The sequence below is a fragment of the Podarcis erhardii genome (genome assembly GCF_964252035.2).
Source record: "Podarcis erhardii genome assembly, chromosome: 5".
In the NCBI taxonomy this organism is placed as follows: Eukaryota; Metazoa; Chordata; class Lepidosauria; order Squamata; family Lacertidae; genus Podarcis; species Podarcis erhardii.
In genome coordinates, this window is record NC_138509.1 from 95,118,633 (window position 1) to 95,142,172 (window position 23,540).

General features: G+C 43.4%; 1 protein-coding gene across 1 annotated transcript; it reads right to left on the reverse strand.

The window, feature by feature from the left end:
* Window positions 1-1,720: 1,720 nt before the first annotated feature.
* On the reverse strand, window positions 1,721-22,723 carry LOC309342216 (cytochrome P450 2J2-like). Its single transcript, XM_081862614.1, has 9 exons — window positions 22,437-22,723; window positions 21,280-21,442; window positions 11,548-11,697; window positions 11,186-11,346; window positions 8,239-8,415; window positions 6,652-6,793; window positions 6,189-6,376; window positions 5,402-5,543; window positions 1,721-2,484 (listed from the first exon to the last, which is right to left on the reverse strand). The coding sequence occupies exons 1-9, from the start codon at window positions 22,602-22,604 to the stop codon at window positions 2,297-2,299; spliced, it is 1,479 nt and encodes a 492-aa protein (XP_081718740.1). The 5' UTR covers window positions 22,605-22,723; the 3' UTR covers window positions 1,721-2,296.
* Window positions 22,724-23,540: the final 817 nt, after the last annotated feature.

The following is a 23,540-nucleotide window of genomic DNA, read 5'->3' on the forward strand; positions in this document are numbered from 1 at the left end:
CCATTTTGAGTCCTTTGCCTTAACTTTCAAACACAAGCCTCTAAAATCCAATAGCTGGCTTGCTTACACTCTTGGGCACCTGGCAGCTCTAACACTGGCTGCGTTGGAATGTTTCTTCCAAGGGTTCGTGAGAGCCTTAGTCAAAACAAACTTTGTTTTTGCCTCTCTGAGGCACAGCCTGACTGTCCAGCTCTCTCGAGTAACTGGCCGGCGTTGCTTAGCAACAGTGCATTCCTTTCCTTGGACAGGAAACCACAAGAATGTCTGAAATGCAGGCCTCTTCTCTCTCGGAGCTGTTTTTCCCAAACGCTGCTCCTTTGAAGCAGAGAATGAATCACTCTGCATTCACACTTTTAAGCCCGAAAATCTCATACCTTGGGCTCTGTGGCTTGGCTGTCAGCTTCTTCTGGTCAGCTTCTGGCTGCAGAGAAACAGCCCCTCACTTCAGGCTTCCATGGAGCGATGAAAACAGCAGCTCTGCTACTATTTTTTTGCAGACTTCCATGGATCGAAGAAACCAGCAGCTCTGCTACCAATGTTGGAATTCTGCCTCGGTCAGAGGTATGTGCCTATCTGTCCAGGCACCGGCTGAATTCCTTTTGACCTCCCTCCCGCGACTCCCGGCAGGAAAAACAGTTGAGGTCTGTATCGGCGATTTTTCCCAGACTGTGAGAAAAACACACCACTGCTACTCCTCCTCCCTGCATATCCCCAGGGAGGGGAATCAGACTCAGACAGAAATGTAACTACATGCTTTTATTCCTGTCTTTAGCAGCCATGCAGATAAAGATGTCTGCTCTCTTCGAACAACAGAGAGAAACTCCAAACTCCACCCATGTACATCCTGTACAGATCATATGACACACACACTGAGCTCACATCCTGTGCTCAGTACGGAGAAAGGACTGCCCATTTCTTGCCATGGCAACAGTCACAAACATCCTGTCTGGCTTTCCAGCCAGCAGCAGCTGGCTTAGCTGCTTCTTCTTGCTTCTGCATTGCTTCTTTATGGTAACAGGGGGGATGGGCCGGCTCTGGAGAACATATGTTCAAGCAGAGATAGCCGCCCCCATTACAATGACGACGCAGGGGAGAGAAATGACGACCTTTCGGCGTACGGTCAAAGACTCCCTTCAGAAACCCCTTTAACGGGGAGCCCTGGTATCGCCGCCGCAAAGAGGAAGATGGACTAAAGGATTCCGCCCAAGGCCTGATACCGCCAAAGTTGTGACATTTTGCTATGGGAAAGGCGAAACCAGCCAATGAAGGGAAATTCCTTTCTGGCCCTTTAACAGCAACCTTAACGTAGCAGCGCCCGCATACCTGTGAAGAAAAGTTAACCTGCAAAATAAGACATTAACTGAGGGTGGGTAGGGTGGGAGAAGCTCTGGAGCCAAGTGAGGATTCCCAGGTAAGATCCTCCCTCTATTGTGTGGGCAGGTAATCCCTCCCCTACCTGGCCTGGTCTCCTTGGCAACGCCTCCCCCAGGTATCCCACCTGAGGGAAGGCAAAGCCAAGCCTATGCTGATGGAGCCACTCCAGATCCAGGGGCTGCGCGCGTCCACGCAAAGGGCGCCCCCCGTTTTAAGCGGGGAGCGGTCATTCTTAGCTGTGATAAAGGATGTGAAGCCTTCAAATATTCCATAGTGCCTCCACACAATGTATTTCACTCCTGATACCATGTCTTGTCCTCAACGTGAAGTTCTGGGTTCAATGTACTGATTTAGAAGAGATATTTTATTAACAAGCATACATGTACAGTATCCATCAAAAGAACTTAACTTTCTTCAACTGGACAAACTGACAGTCCTGCTCTTAGTAGTCTGCTCATCTTAAAGGTACAATAACATAGCATGGAGTGTGGGTTGAAAGGGGGCTACAGAAGCAGGAGAGAGAAGGAGGTGTGGGAATGTGTGTGTAAGGGAGATTTGAGGAAAGTAGAGGGGAGGCGGAAAGGGTGTGAGAGTAAGAATGGGGATGCAAAGGAAAGTTGTCAAAAAGGAGGGAGTAAGGAGGCATTGGGAGAGGGATGAAGATGAAAACAGGGGCATGAAAGGGCCTGAAGAAAAGGAGGAGATGGGGTGAAGGGGGAAATGGATGCAAAGCAGAGCTGCAGAAGATAAGAGAGAAGTGGCTTCAGAAATGGAGCTGCAAAGGTGAAAAGAGACCTCAGTAGTTGCATGGGATGAGATGGGAAGGGAAGGGGAAATGCTAGGGGGTTCATGTGTCAAGAGTGGCCAAGGGGTCGCTAAGTGGAGGAAGCAGGGGTGCAGCCCCTAATATTTTCCTATTTTCTTATGTGTTGCAACGGGGAACAGCACAGAGTTTATAAGGCTGGGGATGTGCTGTAGCCCCTACTGTAGCCTCTTGATTGAGCTCTTTGACTCCTTCTGGTAGCTTGAAGCTGAATGCCCTCAGCATGCTCGTCAGGAAGATGAATATTTCGATCTTTGCCAGCTGCATTCCCAAACATATGCGAGACCCTGAGGATGGGACAAGTGAAAGACAGCAAGTGAGCAAGAATTTACTTTCCCGTGTTCATTGCTTTGTAGTTATAAACATTCTCCTTAATACTTTGGAAAACTAGACATAGATAGGATAGCAAAATCATCAAGGCTCTGTCAATTTCCCAGCCTGGTCAGTGCTAACCTTTCCTTCTTCTTGTTATACTTATGTTTTGTTCTGTAATTTGAAGTTCCCTATCTCATATCAAGGAAAATACACTGAGGAAGGGGATGGATTGAAAATGAAGGGCTAGAAACCGGGGGAAGAGGGTCTAGGTCCCAAGTGGGAGCTGGGAGGGCTCACTTTTCTGTCTGTAGAATAAGGGTGAATATTTAATTTTGACAGAGGTAATTTGCTTTTCTTCTTTTCTTTCTTTTCTTCCCTTCCTCATCTTTTTTCTATTTTCCTTTTTAGATTGTCATGATGTATATTGTGTCTTATGTATAAAACTTTCACTAAAACTTGACTTAAAAAAATGAAAGGAAAACTTTTGTCAACTGTCCAAATCAGCAATGAAGAAAGGGGTTAAGAGCATAAAGTAATCTTCCTGTCAGACTTATCTCACATTGGTAGGAACTAGATTTCTGAATGCTCTATGGAAAAGCACATGAATCTCAACTTTGGAGAATTTGTAAGTTAGCAGTGATGATGTCTGCTGAATTTCTTCAGGAACAATATTCTTTTGATTTCAGAGTAGGAGAAGTAACCCCTTCATGGATCACTACCTTGCCGTGGCGAAGGGGCTTGCATAACTCAAACAAGCTATGAAGTATGCCAAGCAGGGCACCCAAGATGGACAGGTCATAGTGGAGAGTTTTGACCAAACGTAATCCACCTGGAGCAGGAAACGGCAAGCCACTCCAGTATCCCTGCCAAGAAAACTCCATGGACAAAGGCAACAGGCATATAAAAGTTATGACGCTGGAAGATGAGCCCCTCAGGTCGGAAGGCGTCCAACATGCTACTGAGGAAGAGCAGAGGACAAGTACAGATAGATTCAGAGCTGATGAAGCGGCTGGGCCAAAGCCGAAAGGACTCTCAGTTGTGGATATGCCTGGAAGCGAAAGGAAAGTCCAATGCTGTAAAGAAAAATATTGCATAGGAACCTGGAATGTAAGAACCATGAACCTGGGTAAGCTGGATGTGGTCAAAAATGAGATGGGAAGAATAAATATTGACATCCTGGGCATCAGTGAACTAAAATGGACAGGAATGGGCGAATTCAGTTTGGATGACCATCATATCTACTACTGTGGGCAAGAATCCCGTAAAAGAAATGGAGTGGCCCTCATAGTCAACAAAAGAGTGGTGAGAGCTGTACTGGGATGCAATCTCAAAAATGATAGAATGATCTCGATACGAATCCAAGGCAGACCTTTTAACATCACAGTAATCCAAGTTTATGCACCAACCACTGGTGCTAAAGAAACTGAAATTGACCAATTCTATGAAGACTTACAACACCTTATAGAAGTGACACCAAACAAGGATGTTCTTCTATTATAGGGGATTGGAATGCTAAAGTAGGGAATCAAGAGATAAAAGGAACGACTGGCAAGTTTGGCCTTGGAGAACAAAATGAAGCAGGGCAAAGGCTAATAGAGTTCTGTCAAGAGAACAAGCTGGTCATCACAAGCACGCTTTTCCAACAACACAAGAAACGACTCTACACATGGACATCACCAGATGGGCAGCAACAAAATCAGATTGATTATATTCTCTGCAGCCAAAGATGGAGAAGCTCTATACAGTCAGCAAAAACAAGACCTGCAGCTGACTGTGGCTCAGATCATCAGCTTCTTATAGCAAAATTCAAGCTTAAACTGAAGAAAGTAGGAAAAACCACTGGGCCGGTAAGATACAATCTAAATCAAATCCCTTATGAATACACAGTGGAAGTGAGGAACAGGTTTAAGGATTTAGATTTGGTGGACAGAGTGCCTGAAGAAACTATGGATGGAGGCTCCCAACATTATACAGGAGGCAGCAACGAAAACCATCCCAATGAAAAGGAAATACAAGAATGCAAAGGCTGTCCAACAAGGCCTTACAAATAGCAGGGAAGAGAAGGCATGCAAAATGCGAGGGAGATAGTGAAAGATACAGGAAATTGAATGCAGATTTCCAAAAAATAGCAAGGAGAGACAAGAAGGACTTCTTAAAAGAGCAATGCAAAAAATAGAGGAAAACCACAGTAAGGGAAGAAAAAGAGATCTGTTCAAGAAAATTGGAGATATGAAAGGAACATTTCGTATAAAGATTACCATAATAAAGGACAAAAGTGGTAAGGGCCTAACAGAAGCAGAAGACATCAAGAAGAGATAGCAAGAATACCCAGAGGAATTATACCAGAAAGATATGGACGGCTCGTACACTTGTACTTGTCCTCCGCTCTTCCTCAGTAGCATGTTGGACGCCTTCCGACCTGAGGGGCTCATCTTCCAGCGTCATAACTTTTATATGCCTGTTGCCTTTGTCCATGGAGTTTTCTTGGCAGGGATACTGGAGTGGCTTGCCGTTTCCTGCTCCAGGTGGATCACGTTTGGTCAAAACTCTCCACTATGACCTGTCCATCTTGGGTGGCCCTGCACGGCATAGCTCATAGCTTCTCTGAGTTATTTAAGCCCCTTCGCCACGGCAAGGCAGTGATCCATGAAGGGGGTGACAAATGTAGGGAGGTCCAGATGGAGGCCACATAACTGTATGTGCACGTGTGGATCCCCTTAACTTGCCACTCCCTGCCCCATTCTGCTGACCAGCGCTGCCACCTCAGGCAGAAAGACGCTGCTTCTGCTCCGGCCCACTCCCTCATGTGCTGCTGCTTATGTCATTTCCTAGAAGCAGACCAGTAAGCATATCTACAGATCACAACATAGCTTGGTCTTCTGCATTTACCTGCACCAAATGGCAGATATTCTTCTCTGTTCACAAATTGTCCATCCTTGTCCAAAAAATGATTTGGGTTGAACTCTGCAGGTGTCTCCCATCGTGTTGGATCAAGAAGAACAGAGCGCAGATCGGGAACAATAATAGTCCCCTGCAAATAAGAAACAAGTGACTTGGAATGCATTCAAATCAACACATTTCTGGATTGTCCCACAAAGACTAATCTTTGCAGAGACATGTGATATATATCTGTTCCAGATACAAGATGATATATGTGATATATATCTGTTCCAGATACAGATATATCTGTTCCAGTAACAAGAAGCCGAAAGCACCAGCCTGAAGATGACGAGTGAGACCTCGTCGAAACGTTGCCTAGACACCCCAACTTTTACACGGGAAGACACCCGAGGACACCAAAACCTGCATTCCTGTACCCGTGAAAATCTACGAAAGCAAATATATATATATGGGGGTGGTTTTGTATTCTTCACCTTAAAATACTTTCTGCACAGGCAGGAACACAAGAGGACTTTCTGCCACCTCTTTTAAAATGAAAGCTCACAACCAGGCTGAGACCTCTGGATACTTCAGGCTCCTCCCCTGCCACAATTGCCCCATGGAATGGCACTTGCCAATGGTGAGACATGTCTGCAGATGGAGCTCCTGCTCTTGCCCTTCAGATTTTTGACTAGACAGGAAGTTCCTGTATGCCTGGCAGCATCTCTCAATATGCAACCTTCTGCTGCTCTTTGCTCTTGGGCTACAGGAGTGCAGCTATATCACACTGTTATACCTTGGGAATGAGAAAACCATGCAGCTTCAAATCCTTTGTACATTGCCTAGGTAACCCAAAAAAAAGGACATATTTAAAGCGCTGAATTTCATGAATCACAGCATTAGTGTAGGGCAGTTTCTTCTTATCTTGATAGCAGATTGAGTGAGTAGAACCTATGACATCTTCTATTTCCTTGTGCATTTTATCTGAAGAGAATGATGGAAACAGAAGGTTTACTGTGAATACTGCATTTTATTTCAGATGGACATTTAATTCCCTTGAACACATTCCATAAATCTCTGTGAATGAGTCCCAGTTTCTTGCATTTTCAGCTCACCTGGTCCTCCAAAGAGCTTCCAAAACTTACATGGCTTCCAAAACTTACATCATAAGCTCACTTTTAACTCTTTCCAATATGAAAGCTTTAAAGAATTATGCTCCACCCTAGTGATCAAGAGAAGCCCTGGCTCTCCTCTATCACCTTGGATATCTGGATGACTTGCCAGGAGGAGAAGCGCCCATTTCAGAGAACTGGTGGTTGTCTCTGTCCCTGCTACAAAGAGGTCAAAAATGCACTGGGCCAAGTTTTCTTCATCATAGGTGGACTCTGGGTCATTCTTGCTCTGGTGTTGAAAATGGGGAAAGTGACATGTCATTTACATGCATTACATTCTGTCCTTCAGCACTTACTTTATTTCCCCCTCACACACATTTATTAACATACCACCCCCACATGCCTCATGAGGGGTGGGGTGTCCTCTTACATCGCCTGAGGTGAAATGGGAAGGTGTTGTCACCACCGCTGTACTGTTGCTGCTGCCTGCCTTACCTGGGTTGCACAGCAGTGCCCACAAAGTGGCAACAGCAACTGGGGGCTGGGGGAGATCTTGAAAGATTTTGTTGAAATCTTGCCAGAAGCTGCTCCCTTTGCTTCTCCACTAGCAGCTGGCTAGGCAGCACATCCCCAGAGATGCCTCCTGTTGGCATTCCACTGCCCAAGGCAGCTGCCACATCCTGCCTCGTGGGTAGGCTGGCCCTCTGCTTCATAGCTGGTTTTGATAAGAAACCCCCACCCCCACTCTCCTCTGTATATAGCAGTAGCTGCTGGTGCTAGATTTCAGGATCTGTGGGTGGGCATAATAACCCATTGCTGGCATGAAGAGAAGGCTCCAATGGACACTCTGGCAGCAGATGTTCAAAATGTGTGCTACCATATTTCACTGCCTAATGGTCACCACCACATAATAGTCAAGCTCCTTTTTTTCAAGCCCTAAAATTAGTCCCAAAGAATTCACCATATAACAGTCACAGGGCATTCTAAGCGTGCATGAATTTGCCTTACCCCAATTTGAATCACCTTTTACCTTTACCTGTTCATGCGTATTCCATGAATCCTAATCACACCAAAAACAGTTAGTAACAAGTAATAAGCAATAGAAACATAATTATGTTTCTTAATAAAAACAGTTTCCTCACATAAGGGTCGTGCCTTGGTTTTTCACCAAATAATCGTCACACCACCCTTTTTTTGAAAGGAATAATTGGCATAAAAATGTGAAAATTATGGTGAAATATGGTATTTAACACTAAACATATTTCACCATTCGTTTGTCATCGTGATAAGCATTGTTCAGAGAGTGAAAGATGAATTTCCATTTGTCCTTTCTAGTACATGAAGATAGATGAGACAGGAATTTGAAGTCATACTCTAGTTTAAGAGCATTGTTTTAGGATTTTCTGTTTTCTCAGTCCACATTTGAATGTCAGATGAACATCAATCCAAAGAAATTTATGTACAGAGGGAATGCTATATAGGCAAGACCTCTTAACACACTTAGGTTTCCACCTCTTTCCACTCACATTTTTAACAATGCTAATGGATGGATGTCAACTCACTTTAGCAACTAAATTGACTATGAGAAATATTTGGTGGGAATTCAGTGCCATTTTCAACTGAGATTCAGGAAAAAAGATGCTGGTTTCCAGGCAAGAGATTAGTATTCACTTATAACAGGGAATGTAATGATTCCTTGGATGAGCAGTAGTCAGCTTCAAAGCTGATACTTACTTTTTCCATTTGAAATAGATAGAAATCAATGAGATCCTGTGGATCATGCAGAGACTGATTCTCCTTATGCTTCTCTATCTCCTCCTTTGCAAATGAAAGCACCATCTTCATGCAGGATAAGGCCTTCTTGTGGGGCCCTGGGATATGTTTCATGAGCCATGGGAGCATTTCACAAAGCTAAAGGAAAGATAGCAGAAATGCTGCCATTACCATGAGGAAGCTTGGTCACACCCTTTGTGCTTTGGGTTAGCACTTTAAAAAACATGATCTGCATTCTTCTTCAAGGCTAGCATATTAGTTTCTCACTAAGAAGAAGGAAGGGTGTCTATCGCTTTTCTGGAATCTCCCAGTGATTGGATTCTGTGATTTATCCCTAGCTGAAAATGTGAAAGAAAACTATGGCCGAAAATATTTTTCCAGCTCCCAGGCATCATTCCAAAACTGGGCACAATCAGGGGACCCCTCCTGGAACAAGTTAGTGGCCTTTTATGGTAGGTGGGTGTGGGGGGAATTCAGGTAAGTTCACATTTAAAAGCAAATTTGCCTAATACACAAATGGAAAGACAGCCATCGTTCAAAATGTACACTTCTCCATTTTTAAAATTTTTTAGTTGTATTTATTAAATCTTCCACTTTGCCAGTCAAGTAATTCTGATCTTTCATTACAAAAACTAAATCTTGAAGAAGGATGTTTTTTCTCGTTCCTTGTTTTCTCATTAAAGATCAATTACTTACATTTTCTGAATACATAAGGAGCTAGAAAATAAAAATTGGACTAATATAAAGCAATGTTAAAAACTGAGATATGAAAGCTGGAAGTGAGGAGGCAGAAAAAGGTCCTCCTTTCCTTCCATTCTGCAGTTTTAATCTGAAATTTTAGGCTTAGTACTGTGCCCAGAGCGCAGAAACTGCTCACGGTAATAAAATTCCTTTTTGCAAAATGTACCTTGAATGCTGATATAAATTTGCCTGTAGTTTCTCAGTCAAGTGATGCTTACAAAAATGGAAATGCAAATGATATACAGTCCTACAATATACTGCTTTGCAGAAATGTGTATATTGCGCAAAATTGCAAATAAATGTGTGCATTAGGACAAATTAGCAGAAAAATGCTGATGAAGTTTCATGAGTCCTTTTTTTTAAAAGATCAGGAATGTATGTAGAAATGTGGAGAACTGAACTTAAGTTTGGAAAAAGGGTTTAGTTGGGTCATACAGAAGGGAGCTGCTTTCCTTAGCAGTAGGGACAGTGCTTGAGTTGCAGGTCTCTCTTACGTTTAAAAACTTCCAGCCAAGGCTGGCTGCAGGAGCCTCACCTTGTCTTTGCTAAGTCGCTAGAGAGTAGATACATTTAGTTTTCAATGATGGCAACAAAACTATCTAATTGCCTTCTTGAGAAGATTATTTTGTTCACCTCTGTCCCCTTTGGTGGGCTCTTGATGACCTGTTCTGAAGGTCACTGTTCCATTTTTATCCCATCTTTCCTCCAAAGAGTCTTCTGTAGTGGACAAATTCTTCCTACTCCTTTTTTAAAAAAATCTCAATGGTAATCATGAGAAATTGATCAGGTTGTGAGACAGTAAGTGGCCCTTATCTCAGATCAATTTCAAAATACTGATTTGTGGTATTTAGGGAGACCTCTTTGGCATAGTAGAAATGAAAAGGACTACTCACCAATTATATACCGGTGTGGAATGAGATTAAAAAAGATCTGGAGGTGTGGGGAAGGATGAAACTCTTTTTCTGGGGAAGAATCGCAACGATTAAAATGAGTGTGCTGCAAAAGATGTTATTCTTATTTCAGATGATTCCAATAATTATGAGTGTAAAGAAAATCAATATGAGAGGGAGTTGGGTTACATATGGAGAATTGATAATTAATGAAGAAGGAAAATGGAAAATGAAACCATATGAACAAGTGAAAGAATATGTATTTGATTGGTTGTATTATTTCCAGGTAAATGAAATGTTCAAAAAGGATTTCAAAGAGAGTGCAGAAAAGGTTTTGAAATTTGAAAGGGAGATAATAAATAATGATTACAAGATACTGTCAAAAATGTATAAGATGTTGTTGGAATGGTATATGATGGATGAGGAAGTAAAGTCGGTTATGATACACTGGGCCAGAGATTTTGGATATAATATACAATTGGAGGACTGGGAAAAAGTATGGAATGAAAATAAAAAATTTATAGCATGTACTGCGTTAAAGGAAAATACTATGAAAACGGTATATAGATGGTATATAACACCGGTTAAGTTAGCAAAAATGTTTAAAACATGTAATAAGTGTTGGAAATGTAAAGAAAAAGAAGGATCATTTTATCATATGTGGTGGGAATGTAAAAAAGTGAAGGGTTTCTGGGAGATGACATATAATGAATTGAAAAAGATGTTGAAATATACATTTGTAAAGAAACCAGAAGCCTTTCTATTAGGAATAACAGGATGTGAGATAAATAGAAGGGACTTTAAGCTTTTTCCATACGCAGTGACAGCAGCAAGAATTTTAATGGCTCAGAAATGGAAACAGGAGGAACTACCGACCCTTGAAGAGTGGAGAATGAAGCTTATGGACTACGCAAAGTTGGACAAACTAACTGGGAAGATTAGATACCAACAGGATCACAAGTTCATTGAGGACTGGGGAAAATTTACAGAATATCTGGAAAGTATATGTGATGAACAAACAACGCTAGTGGGATTTAAAGAAGCTTTGTGAAAGTCAGAGAAATATTGTTAAAAAGAAGCAGGATAGTAAGGGTACGCTAAAAGGCAATACTATATATTGGGAATGCGTAAAGTATGTAAAAAAATATGGATGATTTGCAGAGAAGCTGATGGAAGTCCAAAAAGTTGAAATTTGTGAAAAATTTGTAATAGGCTAAATTTGTATAATGGAAATTTGAATAAAAATTATTATAAAAAAAAAGAAAATGACTACTCACACTATGAAAAAAGCTACATACAAATTGTAGGATAAATTCTATGGCTTCTATCAGCTTCTGGAACCTTTCATCCTCAAGAGCAAACCGGTGCCCAAAAGCCACAGCACATATCACGTTGGAGACTGAATTAGTGATGGGCATGGAGGGATCAAGTGGCTGTCCTGCAAAATAAAATTAAACTAATGTTAGTTCAGCTGCTCCTGTTCATACTGACAGTGGGATTTTATGGTGGCCAAGAGAAACTGCTGGGATCTCCTTTAGAACCAAGAAAAACATATCACATTCCTTCCTAAAATGGACAGAAGTAGTACACAAATTAATCTTCATACGCCAGCTCAGGACCATCACCTAGCATCACATACCCTTTGAACGTGCAAAAACCTCCACGAGCTGATGAGCCTCCTCTGCTATTTGGTGCTCCATGCCTTTCTTCCCCAACCCCAGCTTCCGCATAGTAACTACACCAAACTGTCTCTGTTGCCTCCAGGTGTGGCCATTTGATAATACAATACCTATGGAAAATCAATGAGAAATTATTACTTGCAGAAATCAATGTAAAAAGTTGCCATCTCAGAACAATGTTTACTGAAGTTCATATCCTTGCATGTAAGAGCTGCTTAGTCTCTCTAAAGCAAAGAATTACAAGATGATGCAGAAAGGATTCTGGGTACAAATTGGAGGGAATTTACAAGGAAAATCTATCAAGCTTCTGGTGATGCTGTTGGGAAAAGAATGGAAGTGGTAGAAATGGAAGTTCTTTTCTTTTTCTCTTGCTAAATGTCCCTACAGGAAATGCCATCCAAGATATACAACTGGGTGTAAAATAATGAATATGCAAATAAATATCTATGGATTATTTTAAAATAAAAGACTACAGAGGAGAGTTTCCTTTTAAAAAAAAAATGATGGATTTATTGTTTTTAAACATGGAAGAATAGTTGGAATTTTTTGGGGGGGAGATAAAGTCATCATACAGGATTGGAAGAGTACTATTCAATCCACTTCCATCTGTATCTTGAAGTCTGCGGTTTCAGCTACAGGTGCTGCCACCTGCTGTAACTGTTCCGGTTTCAGAATATGTCTCAGCCCGGTGGCTGACTCCCCCTCCAGGTACTCCAGCTTCCGGGACAGGACATCCGCCCTCTGGTTCTGGTGCCCCGGCGTGTATCAGATTCGTTAGTCAAAAAGAGCAAAAAAAATGTGCCAATCTAATTTGCCTCTGGTTCAGATGCCTCGCCATTTGCCAGTGTTCTAAGTTCTTGTCGTCTGTGTATCTCCACTTGGTGTTGTACTCCTTTTGAGGAAATGTCTCAGCGCTTCTTTTATGGTGAGCAATTCTCTCTCCCAAATGGTGTAATTCCGTTCTGAAGCGTTCAACTTTTGGGAGTGGAAGGCACACAACCTCAAATCTCCATTACGGTCTTCTTGTAGCAACACAGCTCCTATGGCACTTTCTGACACACCCCTCTCCACCACCATTGGCCGATGTGGATCTGTGTGGTGCAGGTACTCCTCCACTGCTTCTCAAACGCATCTTGAGCTTCTCAAACGCATCTTGTGCCTCCTCTGTCCAGAAGAACGGCTTCTTGCTCCTCAAGCAGTCTGCAAGGAAAGCCATGAGCCAAGAATAATTGGGCACGAACTTGTGGTAATAATTAGCAAAGCTTAAGAATCTCTGTGCGTCTTTCTTAGTCTGGCTTCTGCCAATCTAACACTGCCTGCACCTTGGCTAGGTCCATGTACACCCCTTCAGGAGAGATGTGATAACCCCAAATTCCACCCCCTTGACATGAAACTGGCCCTTTTCCAATTTCACATAGAGGTGGTGTGTCCTTAGTCTATGCCGCACCTCCGTCACATGTCACACGTGCTCTTCTGGGTTCTCAGAGTAGATCAGCACGTCATCTAGGTAACACAAAACTATTCTCCAATAAATCTGCCAGTACATGATTGATGAACACCTGGCATGTGGCTGTGCCCAATTGTAGCCCCAAAGGCATAACTAAGTATTCAAAGCTTCCAAATCTAGTATTATAAGCCATTTTCCACTTGTCTCCTTGTCTCACATGTATCAAATTGTATGCCCCCCTCAGGTCCAGCTTGGAAAAAATTTCACCGACCTTAACTTCTCCAGCAGGTCACCAATATGTGGCAAGAGGTTATGACTAGGAATCATGAGGCTGTTGGTTTTTCTGTAGATCACCACGAGACATCTTTCTGGGGTGTCTTTCTTGTTCACAAAGAACACTGGTGACCCACGAGGTGCTCATGACAGCCTAATAAACTCACGTTCCAAGTTCTTCTTCAGAAACTCCCACAAATTGGCTAATTCTGCTTCCGACATGGAATATAGATGGGTATAGGTGGGTATCTTGGCACCAGGCACCAAGTCTATTTTGCAGTCATGAGGTCTGTGGGGTGGGTAACGTATCTGCCTCCTTTTTCACAGAACGCATCCCTATAGGCCTTATACTGTGGGGGTATGGATCTCTCCCCCCCCCATGAGTTGCCCCCCCTACCTATGCCCCCTTGGCTCCTACCTCTATTGGCGCTTCGAACCCAAACGTTAAAGAACACTTCCCCCATGCTATTACTGGATCATGCTTTGTGAGCTAACTTGGTGATGTGAAACATCATTGTCTCCTTGTGGCCTGACAACTCCACCCCCATTGGCCATGTGGCATAGGCAACTTGCCTCCCCACCAATGGCCTGCCATCAGTTAGTTGCACTTCCACTGGGGCTTCTTGTCGCTGCGCGCCCAGCTTCTGCTGCTCCACAAGTCTGAGTCTTAAAAGTCCAGGGAAGTCCCTGAGTCTATGAGTCCCTGGACCTGCACCCTGCAGCTGTCTGGGAGTTGTAGTGTCACTGGCACCACGATCCCAGGAACCGTTTTTTCAATCCGAGGGCTCTTTACTGACTTCCTTCCCAGCTGCCAGCCTCCTTCATGGACTGGGTCTTCCCGTTTCCCGCCTTAGATTTTGGACCTCCCTCGACACAAGCCCCAAACAGAAAACCCCCATTCTTCTTGCTTGGACACTGTCTTGCCAAATGTCCAGATTGCCCACATTGAAAGCAACATTTGCGATGTTGCCCCCCCCCCCCCGCCATTCAAGCTGTTCCAGGGTTCCCCCTCCCTGCTGAGCCCTGTTGCATCTGCTCTGGAAAGTCTCCCTGTCTGGGCATGCTGCCAACTCTCTGTTCAGGCATGTTAGGAATGTGGCTTTTCACAAACCTGGGTCGTACTTGCCCCCTCTTCTCCAACTTCCACTGCTACTGCCTCAGTCCAAGCTTCAGTGAAGCTCGGACCACGTCATCCAAAGAGTCCATGGGCAGCATTCTCACCAGTTCATCTAATATCAATTCGTTCCACCCCACCAAGAACATGGCTGCCAAAAGCTGACTGATTGCTTGCCACCCAAGCTTTTGAACTAACAAGTTGAATGCAGTCCATAACGTGGAGACAGAATCACTCCCCTGGTGGAGGTTTAATGGTTGTTGTGCAGAAGAAACATTCTGCAGGGGATCATTAAAGATTCCATCCATAGTTTCCAAAAACTCCCCCAGGTTTGAGAGGGTGCTGTGCTTGGCTGCCATTAGAGGAATTGTCCATCCTTTAGCATTGCCTTCTAACATGCCAATTAAATACAGCACTCTCTGTTGGGATACTGCCAGGGAGACAAAGGCCATCATGTCCCCACGCCGTCTCCGGACGATCCATCGATCTCCCGTAGATACAGTATCAGTCAATTAGCAACACGAGCCTCAGAAATAACATGCCACATTCCAAGGCTGGTGCACGCTCTTTCAGCAGAGTTCGCACAATGAAAGATGCACTCAGGAGAGCATTATTTACAACTTTATTCAGCGTTGGTCAGAACAAAGAAAAAACATGACTGGCTACTTCGATGTCTCAGGCACACAGAGAGAGAACAAAACAGAAAACATCCTGTGAACAGGAAATATGCAGGCTGTGACACAACAACCTGCTCCCTTTTTAAGGTGGAACAGAAATATCCTAACATCCTCCCCCTTTCCGTGTAACCTGTAGTACCTGTGGTTCAACCCAATTGCAACCTCTGTACATAAACCTTAAGTTGTTCTCTGTTAACAACCTTAGACAACAGATCAGCAGGAATTTCATTTCCTGCCATGTAGGACACTTGAATGAGTCCTTTCTGAATACACTCTCTTGCACGATGTAGCTTAATCTGCAAGTACTTGGTTCTTTGCTTGCAACTCCCTGAGTTCAGCAAAGCCAAAAAGGATCTATTGTCTTGATACACTTGTATAGGACATTTCACAGAAACTCTGATGTCCTTAAACAGTTGCATCAACCATTCACAATCCATGAGTGAAAATGACAAAGCATTGAGTTCTGCTTCACAGGAACTTAGGCTTACTGTCGTCTGCTTTTTGCACAACCAGTCAAACAGACAGTGGTTGTACATGTAGCATACTCTAGAAGTGCTTGTACCATCCGTGGTGTCACTTCCAAAACTAGCATCTGCAAAGATTTCAAGACCTCCAGTCTTCTGACTGGTGAACCCCAGCCTGTAGTGCAAAGTCCCTTTCAAATAGCGGGCTATACGCTTCAGAGCTTTCCAATCCTGAACAGTAGGATTGTTAGCATGTCTGCTAAGCAGGTTAGTGCTTACAGCTATGTCAGGTCTTGAGCATCTAGCAATGAAATTCAGCTTGCCTAGAATGCATCTGTACAGCGTAGTGTCAGAAAACACTCCAGCAGTACTATCTACCTGGTAACCTGTCACCATAGGTGTGTCTGCTGGGTTTGCATCAGCTGGAATACCATCACTTCCACTGGCCTTGTTGTTAGCAGTGCTTTCTAAGGCCCATTTGACTTCACTCTCCAGGATGTCTGGCTCAAGGTCAGCAACCACACTCCGAGCCATCCGTATCTTTCTGGTATAATTCCTCTGTGTATTCTTGCCACCTCTTATTGATGTCTTCTGCTTCTGTTACGTCCTTACCACTTTTGTCCTTTATTATGGTAATCTTTGTACGAAATATTCCTTTCATATTTCCAATTTTCTTGAACAGATCTCTGGTTCTTCCCATTCTGTTGCTTTCCTCTATTTCTTTGCATTGCTCATTTAAGAAGGCCTTCTTGTCTCTCCCTGCTGTTTTTTTGAAATCTGCATTCAATTTCCTGTATCATTCACTATCTCCCTCACATTTTGCTTGCCTTCTCTCCCCCGCTATTTGTAAGGCCTCGTTGGGCAGCCACTTTGCTTTCTTGCATTTCCTTTTCATTGGGATGGTTTTCGTTGCTGCCTCCTGTATAATGTTGTGAGCCTCCATCCATAGTTTCTTCAGGCACTCTGTCCACCAAATCTAAGTCCTTAAACCTGTTCCTCACTTCCACTGTGTATTCCTAAGGGATTTGATTTGGATTGTATCTTACCGGCCCAGAGGTTTTTCCTACTTTCTTCAGTTTAAGCTTGAATTTTGCTATAAGAAGCTGATGATCTGAGCCACAGTCAGCTCCAGGTCTTGTTTTTGCTGACTGTATAGAGTTTCTCCATCTTTGGCTGCCGAGAATATAATCAATCTGATTTCGATTCTGCCCATCTGGTGATGTCCATGTATAGAGTCATCTTTTGTGTTGTTGGAAAAGCATTTTTGTGATGACCAGCTTGTTTTCTTGACAGAATTCTAATAGCCTTTGCCCTGCTTTGTTTTGATCTCCAAGTCCAAACTTGCCACTTGTTCCTTTTTTCTTCTGATTCCCTACTTTAGCATTCCAATCCCTTATAATGAGAAGAACATTCTTCTTTGGTGTCACTTCTAGAAGGTGTTGTAAGTACAACTTTCGACACTCTTTTGTTGACTTTTTGAGATTGCATCCCAGTACAGCTCTCACCACTCTTTTGTTGACTATGAGGGCCACTCCATTTCTTTTACTGGATTCTTTCCCACAGTAGTAGATATGATGGTCATCCAAACTGAATTCACCCATTCCCGTCCATTTTAGTTCACTGATGCCCAGGATGTCAATATTTATTCTTGCTATCTCATTTTTGACCACATCCAACTTACCCAGGTTCATGGTTCTTACATTCCAGATCCCTATGCAATTTTTTTTTTAAGCATTGGACCTTCCTTTTGCTTCCAGGCATATCCGCAACTGAGCGACCTTTCGACTTGTATTTGTCCTCCGCTCTTCCTCAGTAGCATGTTGTACGCCTTCTGACCTGAGGGGCTCATCTTCCAGTGTCATAACTTTTATATGCCTGTTGTCTTTGCCCTTGGAGTTTTCTTGGCGGGGATACTGGAGTGGCTTGCTGGTTCCTGCTCCAGGTGGATTACGTTTGGTCAAAACTCTCCACTATAATCTGTTCATCTTGGGTGGCCCTGCACGGAATAGCTCATAGCTTCTCTGAGTTATTCAAGCCCCTTCCCCACGGAAAGGCAGTGATCCATGAAGGGGGATGGTATTATTATTATTATTATTATTATTATTATTATTATTATTATTATGTCAAATCTTGGTTGTTGAACATAATCTGTTCAACTGAGGCATGGCTTCCGTTTGGTTGCAGGTGCTACCTGCACTAAATTGGAGGCTGCGTTGGACATTCACTTCCAGAAAACATTAAAAAAACAGAGCATTTACTTCTGGGTTTTTTTAGCATTTGGGAGCCAAAACATTCCAAAATGGAGGCATTTGAGATCTGAGGTTTGACTGTATTTATTATTACATTTACATTCCACTCATCCTCCCAGAGGAACCGAGGGCTGAAAAGAAGCAAAACTAAGAAAGGTCTAAACTGAAAAGCTTATTGGAAGGGGATGTATTGATCTCAAGTTGTATAGGCTGTTTGTTCAACCAGCACCTTGAACTTAGCTAATTGTCAGCAAGTGGCATAACATGCTGGCTATGTCCTGCCCCCATGAGCAGTCAAGCCACTGTTTCAAGGGCAGCCCAAAATGCAGCATATTGCTATAATCAGCCTGGAGGTAACCAGAACATGGATGACAGTAGTTAAGCTATCCTGATCCAGAAACCACTTTAGCTGTCTTATTAGCCAAAGCTGCCTTGCTAGCTGAAGCTGGCAGAAGGCACTAAGGTCACCTGGGCCTCTAGCAGCTAAGATGGATCCAGGAGACCTCTAGTCTATGAACCTGTTCTCTCAGGGGGAGTTGAACCCCTTTCATAGCAATAAACTGAACAATTGACTAGACTCCAACCACCATGCCCCCATCTTACCAGGATTCAGACAGATGTAGGCATCAAAGCCTTCAGCAGAAAGAACTTTGAGTTCAAGCTCTTCATCCAGCACTGAGGGCCAGGATAGTAAATGCATTACAATTGCAACAGGCAACAAACTTCTACCTGCAGTTGAATCGAACCAGAGTGCAGTACAATTGCTAATTCCACAAAGCACTTGCTAGTTGCAATCCATCAGGGGTGCCACTTGAATAAAATATGAGGAAGGGGGCAAGTGAGCCCCACCTCACATAATCAGTGATGATTATGTGCTCAGAGCTCTGGCATTGAATGTGTTGGTCTCGTGTGGGGCACCAAGGAGAGCTTGGCTGTCTGGCTGGTGTACTGAGCACCCAGCACACCGGCAGCCACCCTGTCAAACCTGCTGGAGGTGGCGGCAGGCTAGGCCTTGGAATTCCCAAGCCTATTGGTTTTGGGAGACTTCAACGTCCATGCCAATGCTGCCCCCTCCTCACAGGCTCTGGACCTAATGACTTCCATGGCAACACTAGGGCTCTCCCAGTTTGTTTCGGGTCCCACTCATCAAGCAGGCCACACACTGGATTTGATCTTTGGTGCTGGCATAGATGTGATCATACTCCCCCCTGTGGAAGTGACATGATCTGATCAATGCACTCTGAAAGCCAAGATTGACTTCCCACTCCTCCCCTGCTCAGGTGGCGAGCCTATTTGGGCTCGCCCACGAAGGCTGATGGGTCCTGATAGATTCCGTCAGGCCTTGCAGGACTCTGCTCCTCCTGATGACTCATTACATGACCTTGTCGAGGACTGGAATAACCGGTTCTTGGTGGCCATCAATAGGATTGCGCCCAAGCGCCCTCTGCAACCCCGCTGAAACCAGGCCCCTTGGTTTACCTAGGAGCTCCGGAAAATGAAGCGGGATCTCAGACGGCTAGAGCAAGTATGGCAACGGACTCATGATGGAGCTTCAAGAACATCTTATAGGATGCTTATGAAAGCCTATGAGATGGCTATGAAAGCTGCTAAGAAATCTTACTTTGCAGCTTCCATTGCATCCGCTAGCTCTCGCCCGGCACAACATTTTAGAATAATTAGGTCAATAACGTCCTTAGGAGGACAACCAAATTTAAGCATAAATTCGATTCACAGCTGTGAGGCGTTCGCGAACTTTTTTGCAGAGAAAGTCCTGTTGCTCTGCCATGACCTCCCTGCCAATTTACATACAGTGACAGAACTGGAGGCCCCTCAACAGTCTTCCGGTCCAGTGTTGGATCATTTCGATCGCATACTCCCTGCTGATGTGGATAGATTCCTCTGAGCTGGTAGGCCCACCACTTGCCTCCTTGATCCATGCCCATCTTGGCTGATTAGGGTGTGCCCAGATGTTGCACGGATCCCCCTGGTTGAAATTATCAATTTGTCCCTTGGCACGGGGACATTCCCAGGGGAGCTGAAGGAAGCAGTGGTGTGTCCACTCTTAAAGAAAACTTCACTAGATCCTTTAGATTAATTCAATTACTGCCCAGTTTCAAATCTTCCATATCTGAGTAAGGTAATTGAGAGAGCGGTTGCTGAACAGCTTGGTTGGAGGAAACATCAGCTTTAGATCTATTTCAGTCCGGGATCCGTCCTGGTATCGGGACCGAGACGGCTCTGGTCGCCCTAACAGATTATCTCTGTAGACAATTGAATCGAGGTGGGTCGGGACTGCTGATTCTCTTAGATTTGTCAGCAGCTTTCAACATGGTTGATCATGATCTTCTGGACCACCGCCTCACCCATGTGGGGATACAGAGCATAGCCCGTAAATGGATGTGCTCTTTTATCTCTGGTCAGGGACAGAGGGTGGCGCCAGGGAAGGAGATGTTCTCATGCCACTCCTTGGTGTGTGGAGTGCCACAGGGCGCAATCCTCTCCCCAATGCTTTTTAACATCTTTATGCGGCCCTTTGCCCAGATTGTCTGGAGCTTTTGGCTGGGTTGTCACCAATATGCTGATGACACTCAGCGCTATCTGCTGATGGATGGCCACACTGACTCGGCCCCGGACACACTGACCAGATGCTTGGACCTTCATACCTACGGAACCACCTCTCCCGGTATGCCCCACGGAGAACCTTAAGGTCCATAAATAGCAACATCCTAGTGATCCTGAGCCCTAAGGAAGTCAGATGAGCCTCAACCAGAGCCAGGGCCTTCTCAACACTGGCTCTGGCCTGGTGGAACACTCTGTCTCATGAGACCAGGGCCCTGCAGGATCTGATTTCTTTTTGCAGGGCCTGTAAGACAGAGTTGTTCCTCCTGGCTTTTGGCTTGGAATTAACTTGATTCCCTCCCCCTCTTTCTTTCCCCCTTTTTCCTTCTGTGATGGAACTCCTACTTGGGGACTTCCCTGGCTTTTTTCTGGCCCACATAGGAGCAGTCTGGATTTTTTCCCCAACCAGATTTGACATTTTCATCCCCAAAAAGTTTTTGAATTTCTGCTCAAACGAGGCTGCATTTTAATGTTGTATTTTAATCTTGTTTTTTAAGTTGTATTTCACTCAATTATTTTATATCTGGTGTTGGCTGGGGAGGGTGGGGAATAAATAAAATTTATTTTTTTATTATTATTATTATTATTATTATTATTATTAGGCTCATGCCCAATGGCAATTGTCATGAACTGTCATGAATGGCAATTGTCATGAACTTAGGGGGAGCCTGGTGGTCCCGTCAAATATTTTAGGGGGCACTGAAAGGACCTCAGCCCCTAGTTGTTCACTCCTAGGTAACCCATTTCCTGTTGAGTGCAACAATAATAGAGAACCTTTGCTCTGGACAGCCCTTTAAACGTTTTCTCTTGGGAAAATACCAGGAGAAACTCTTATTCTTCACTACTTACCTTTTCCTTTTATCATAGTCCTAAGGAAAGGAGTCTCTGGTCGCTCGTCTAAGTCTTCAGAGTGGTCAGTGAGCGCTTCTTTCACTGCTTGGAATCCAGACAGTACTACAACGGGTAGATGTATTGTCCATAGGGTGAAAATATTTCCATGTTGCTTTGCCAGCTACCATCAGGGTCAAAAGAGAGGAGAGGAAAGATGTGTTTAAAAACTGCAGTTGGATATTTCAACTTAACACAAGAGCTTCAGTCTCCCTCCCCTCTGCAGCTTCTTCCGTATGTCCAGAGCTCAAGTTATGGCTGCTCCCTGCTGCTTCTCCCTTCCCTCTGCATACCACTCTTATATGTTTGCTCTCTATGCCTGCATTCTCATTCCCTGTCAGTGAAGCAACATCGCTGACACCAGGCTTAAGAAACTGAATATCACCTGCAGGTTAATTCCATGTTGAGAGGCTGTCATGAATGAATGCTGAGGACCTATGTGGTCAGTCTATTTTTAAATATAATAATATTTTATTCTTTTTTCCATTTAGAACGTTTTTTTTGTTATACAACAATTATATTCCAATTCAACAAAACAAGTGACTTCCCACTCACCCAACATCATTGTTTATAACTTGAATTACATACAATTGCATTTTAAAGTTCCATCGTATCTAATTTCATCCTCTCCAACATGTTTCTTAATATATTCTGCTGTTTCCTTACACTTCAAACCATGCTGTAGTCTTTACATATGGGAAATAACTTTTTATATAGGCTGCAAATGTTTTCCAATCTTCTTTAAAAGCTTCTAGATCAGTATTTTTTATCAATTTTTGCCATCTCTGCATATTCCAAGATTTTCACAAACCATTCTTTCTTTGAGGGTGTTCTCTCCTCCTTCCTCAGTTTAAGAGTATACATTAAATATTTTTGATCAGTAGTTTTTAATGCATATTTTCAACTTTTATATGATTTTGTGCTTTTCACTATTAATAATAATATTCTTTGTATTATCCCTATTATTTGTATATCTTACAGTTTCTTACAAAGGAGGCTTATGGCATTTACCATTTACCATTTGATGCTATTGTTTAAGCTGAAATATCACAATTGTTGAGGGAAATAGATAAAGCAATTGCTGAAATCAGACTGAATTATAACTAAGATGTAAGTACCTTAATGAGAGTATCTTCATGAATCTTCCATCCAAAGTTCCACAAGACTACAATGAGAGGAACCTTAGGAGGGCCTGGAGGGTAATGCCTGTTTGACCAGAGCAGCTTCTTGAAGTTCAGAATCAGAAGAACCACCAGCAGAGCAATCAAAAGTGCCCATATCTCCATCCTTCTCTTGCTGTCTCTTTCTCCTTAATTCTTTCTAGGTTGCCTGGTCAGGTTCAACTCTCTTTCTCTAAGGGCTTTTTGCTTTCCTCAGAGACATCAGCAGTACTCTCTGCTTATGTATGCTCAGTTATTAAAAACAAATAAGCAACAAGGGGTGTGATACCATGTGCTAATAGCCTTGGAATGTGATTGCAAGTCATGTAATACAACTTAACACTATAATCATTCTTATATGGGTCATGCAAATGAGAGGGTGTTTGATGAATTGTAATTAGAATCCAAGCTATCTTAAGACCGATTTTGTGACACAAATATTTGAGAAAGAATTTTGTACCAAATATTCATAAAATAAAAAATGAATAGGGTTCCGCCAGGGGCGCATTGGAAGATGGCCGACAATACCATGTCTCCAGCTCACATGGGACAATTAAGAGGCTGATATGGGAGTATGCAGCCTCCCTTGTTTACCCCAGGGAATGGGGAAACACTGCCTTGCCTGCTGTTGCCATAAATCACCCCCGAGTTCATAAGAATGGGGTGAAGGCACTAGGCACATAGCCCCAGCGTGGATTGGCTTTCCCGGACGCTGTCTCTGATTTCGCGAACTGGTTGCAGGAGTTCGATATAAACAATTAGGAGAAGCAAATGCACATATTTCAAGTGAAGAACGGGAGTTAAGACTGCTAATTGAAGTGACCTCTGTGAAGTAGAGCGACGGGTTGGATTTAACAGGAATATATCAAGAAGAAAACATCAAAGGGTCGGTATGTCAGAACAGGACTGGATGGGGGGACGACTTTTCTTTTGCTCTTTTATGTGATTACCTAATAACCCCTCCCCAAGAAAGAACCGTTGCATAATTGACATTAGCGGGATGAGTAAAAACTTTGTGAAAATTAATTAATAACCAAAGGCTTGGCTCATGGAGATCTAGAA

Excerpts from the sequence above, each read along its gene's own strand:
- LOC309342216 (XM_081862614.1), bottom strand. The coding sequence starts at position 22,604 with ATGGAGATATGGGCACTTTTGATTGCTCTGCTGGTGGTTCTTCTGATT. Across the intron at positions 8,416-11,185 it reads TATGTAGCTTTTTTCATAGT|CTTTGTGAAATGCTCCCATG; the intron begins GTGAGTAGTCAT and ends TCTTTCCTTTAG. Across the intron at positions 6,377-6,651 it reads AAGTCATCCAGATATCCAAG|ATAAAATGCACAAGGAAATA; the intron begins GTGATAGAGGAG and ends CATTCTCTTCAG.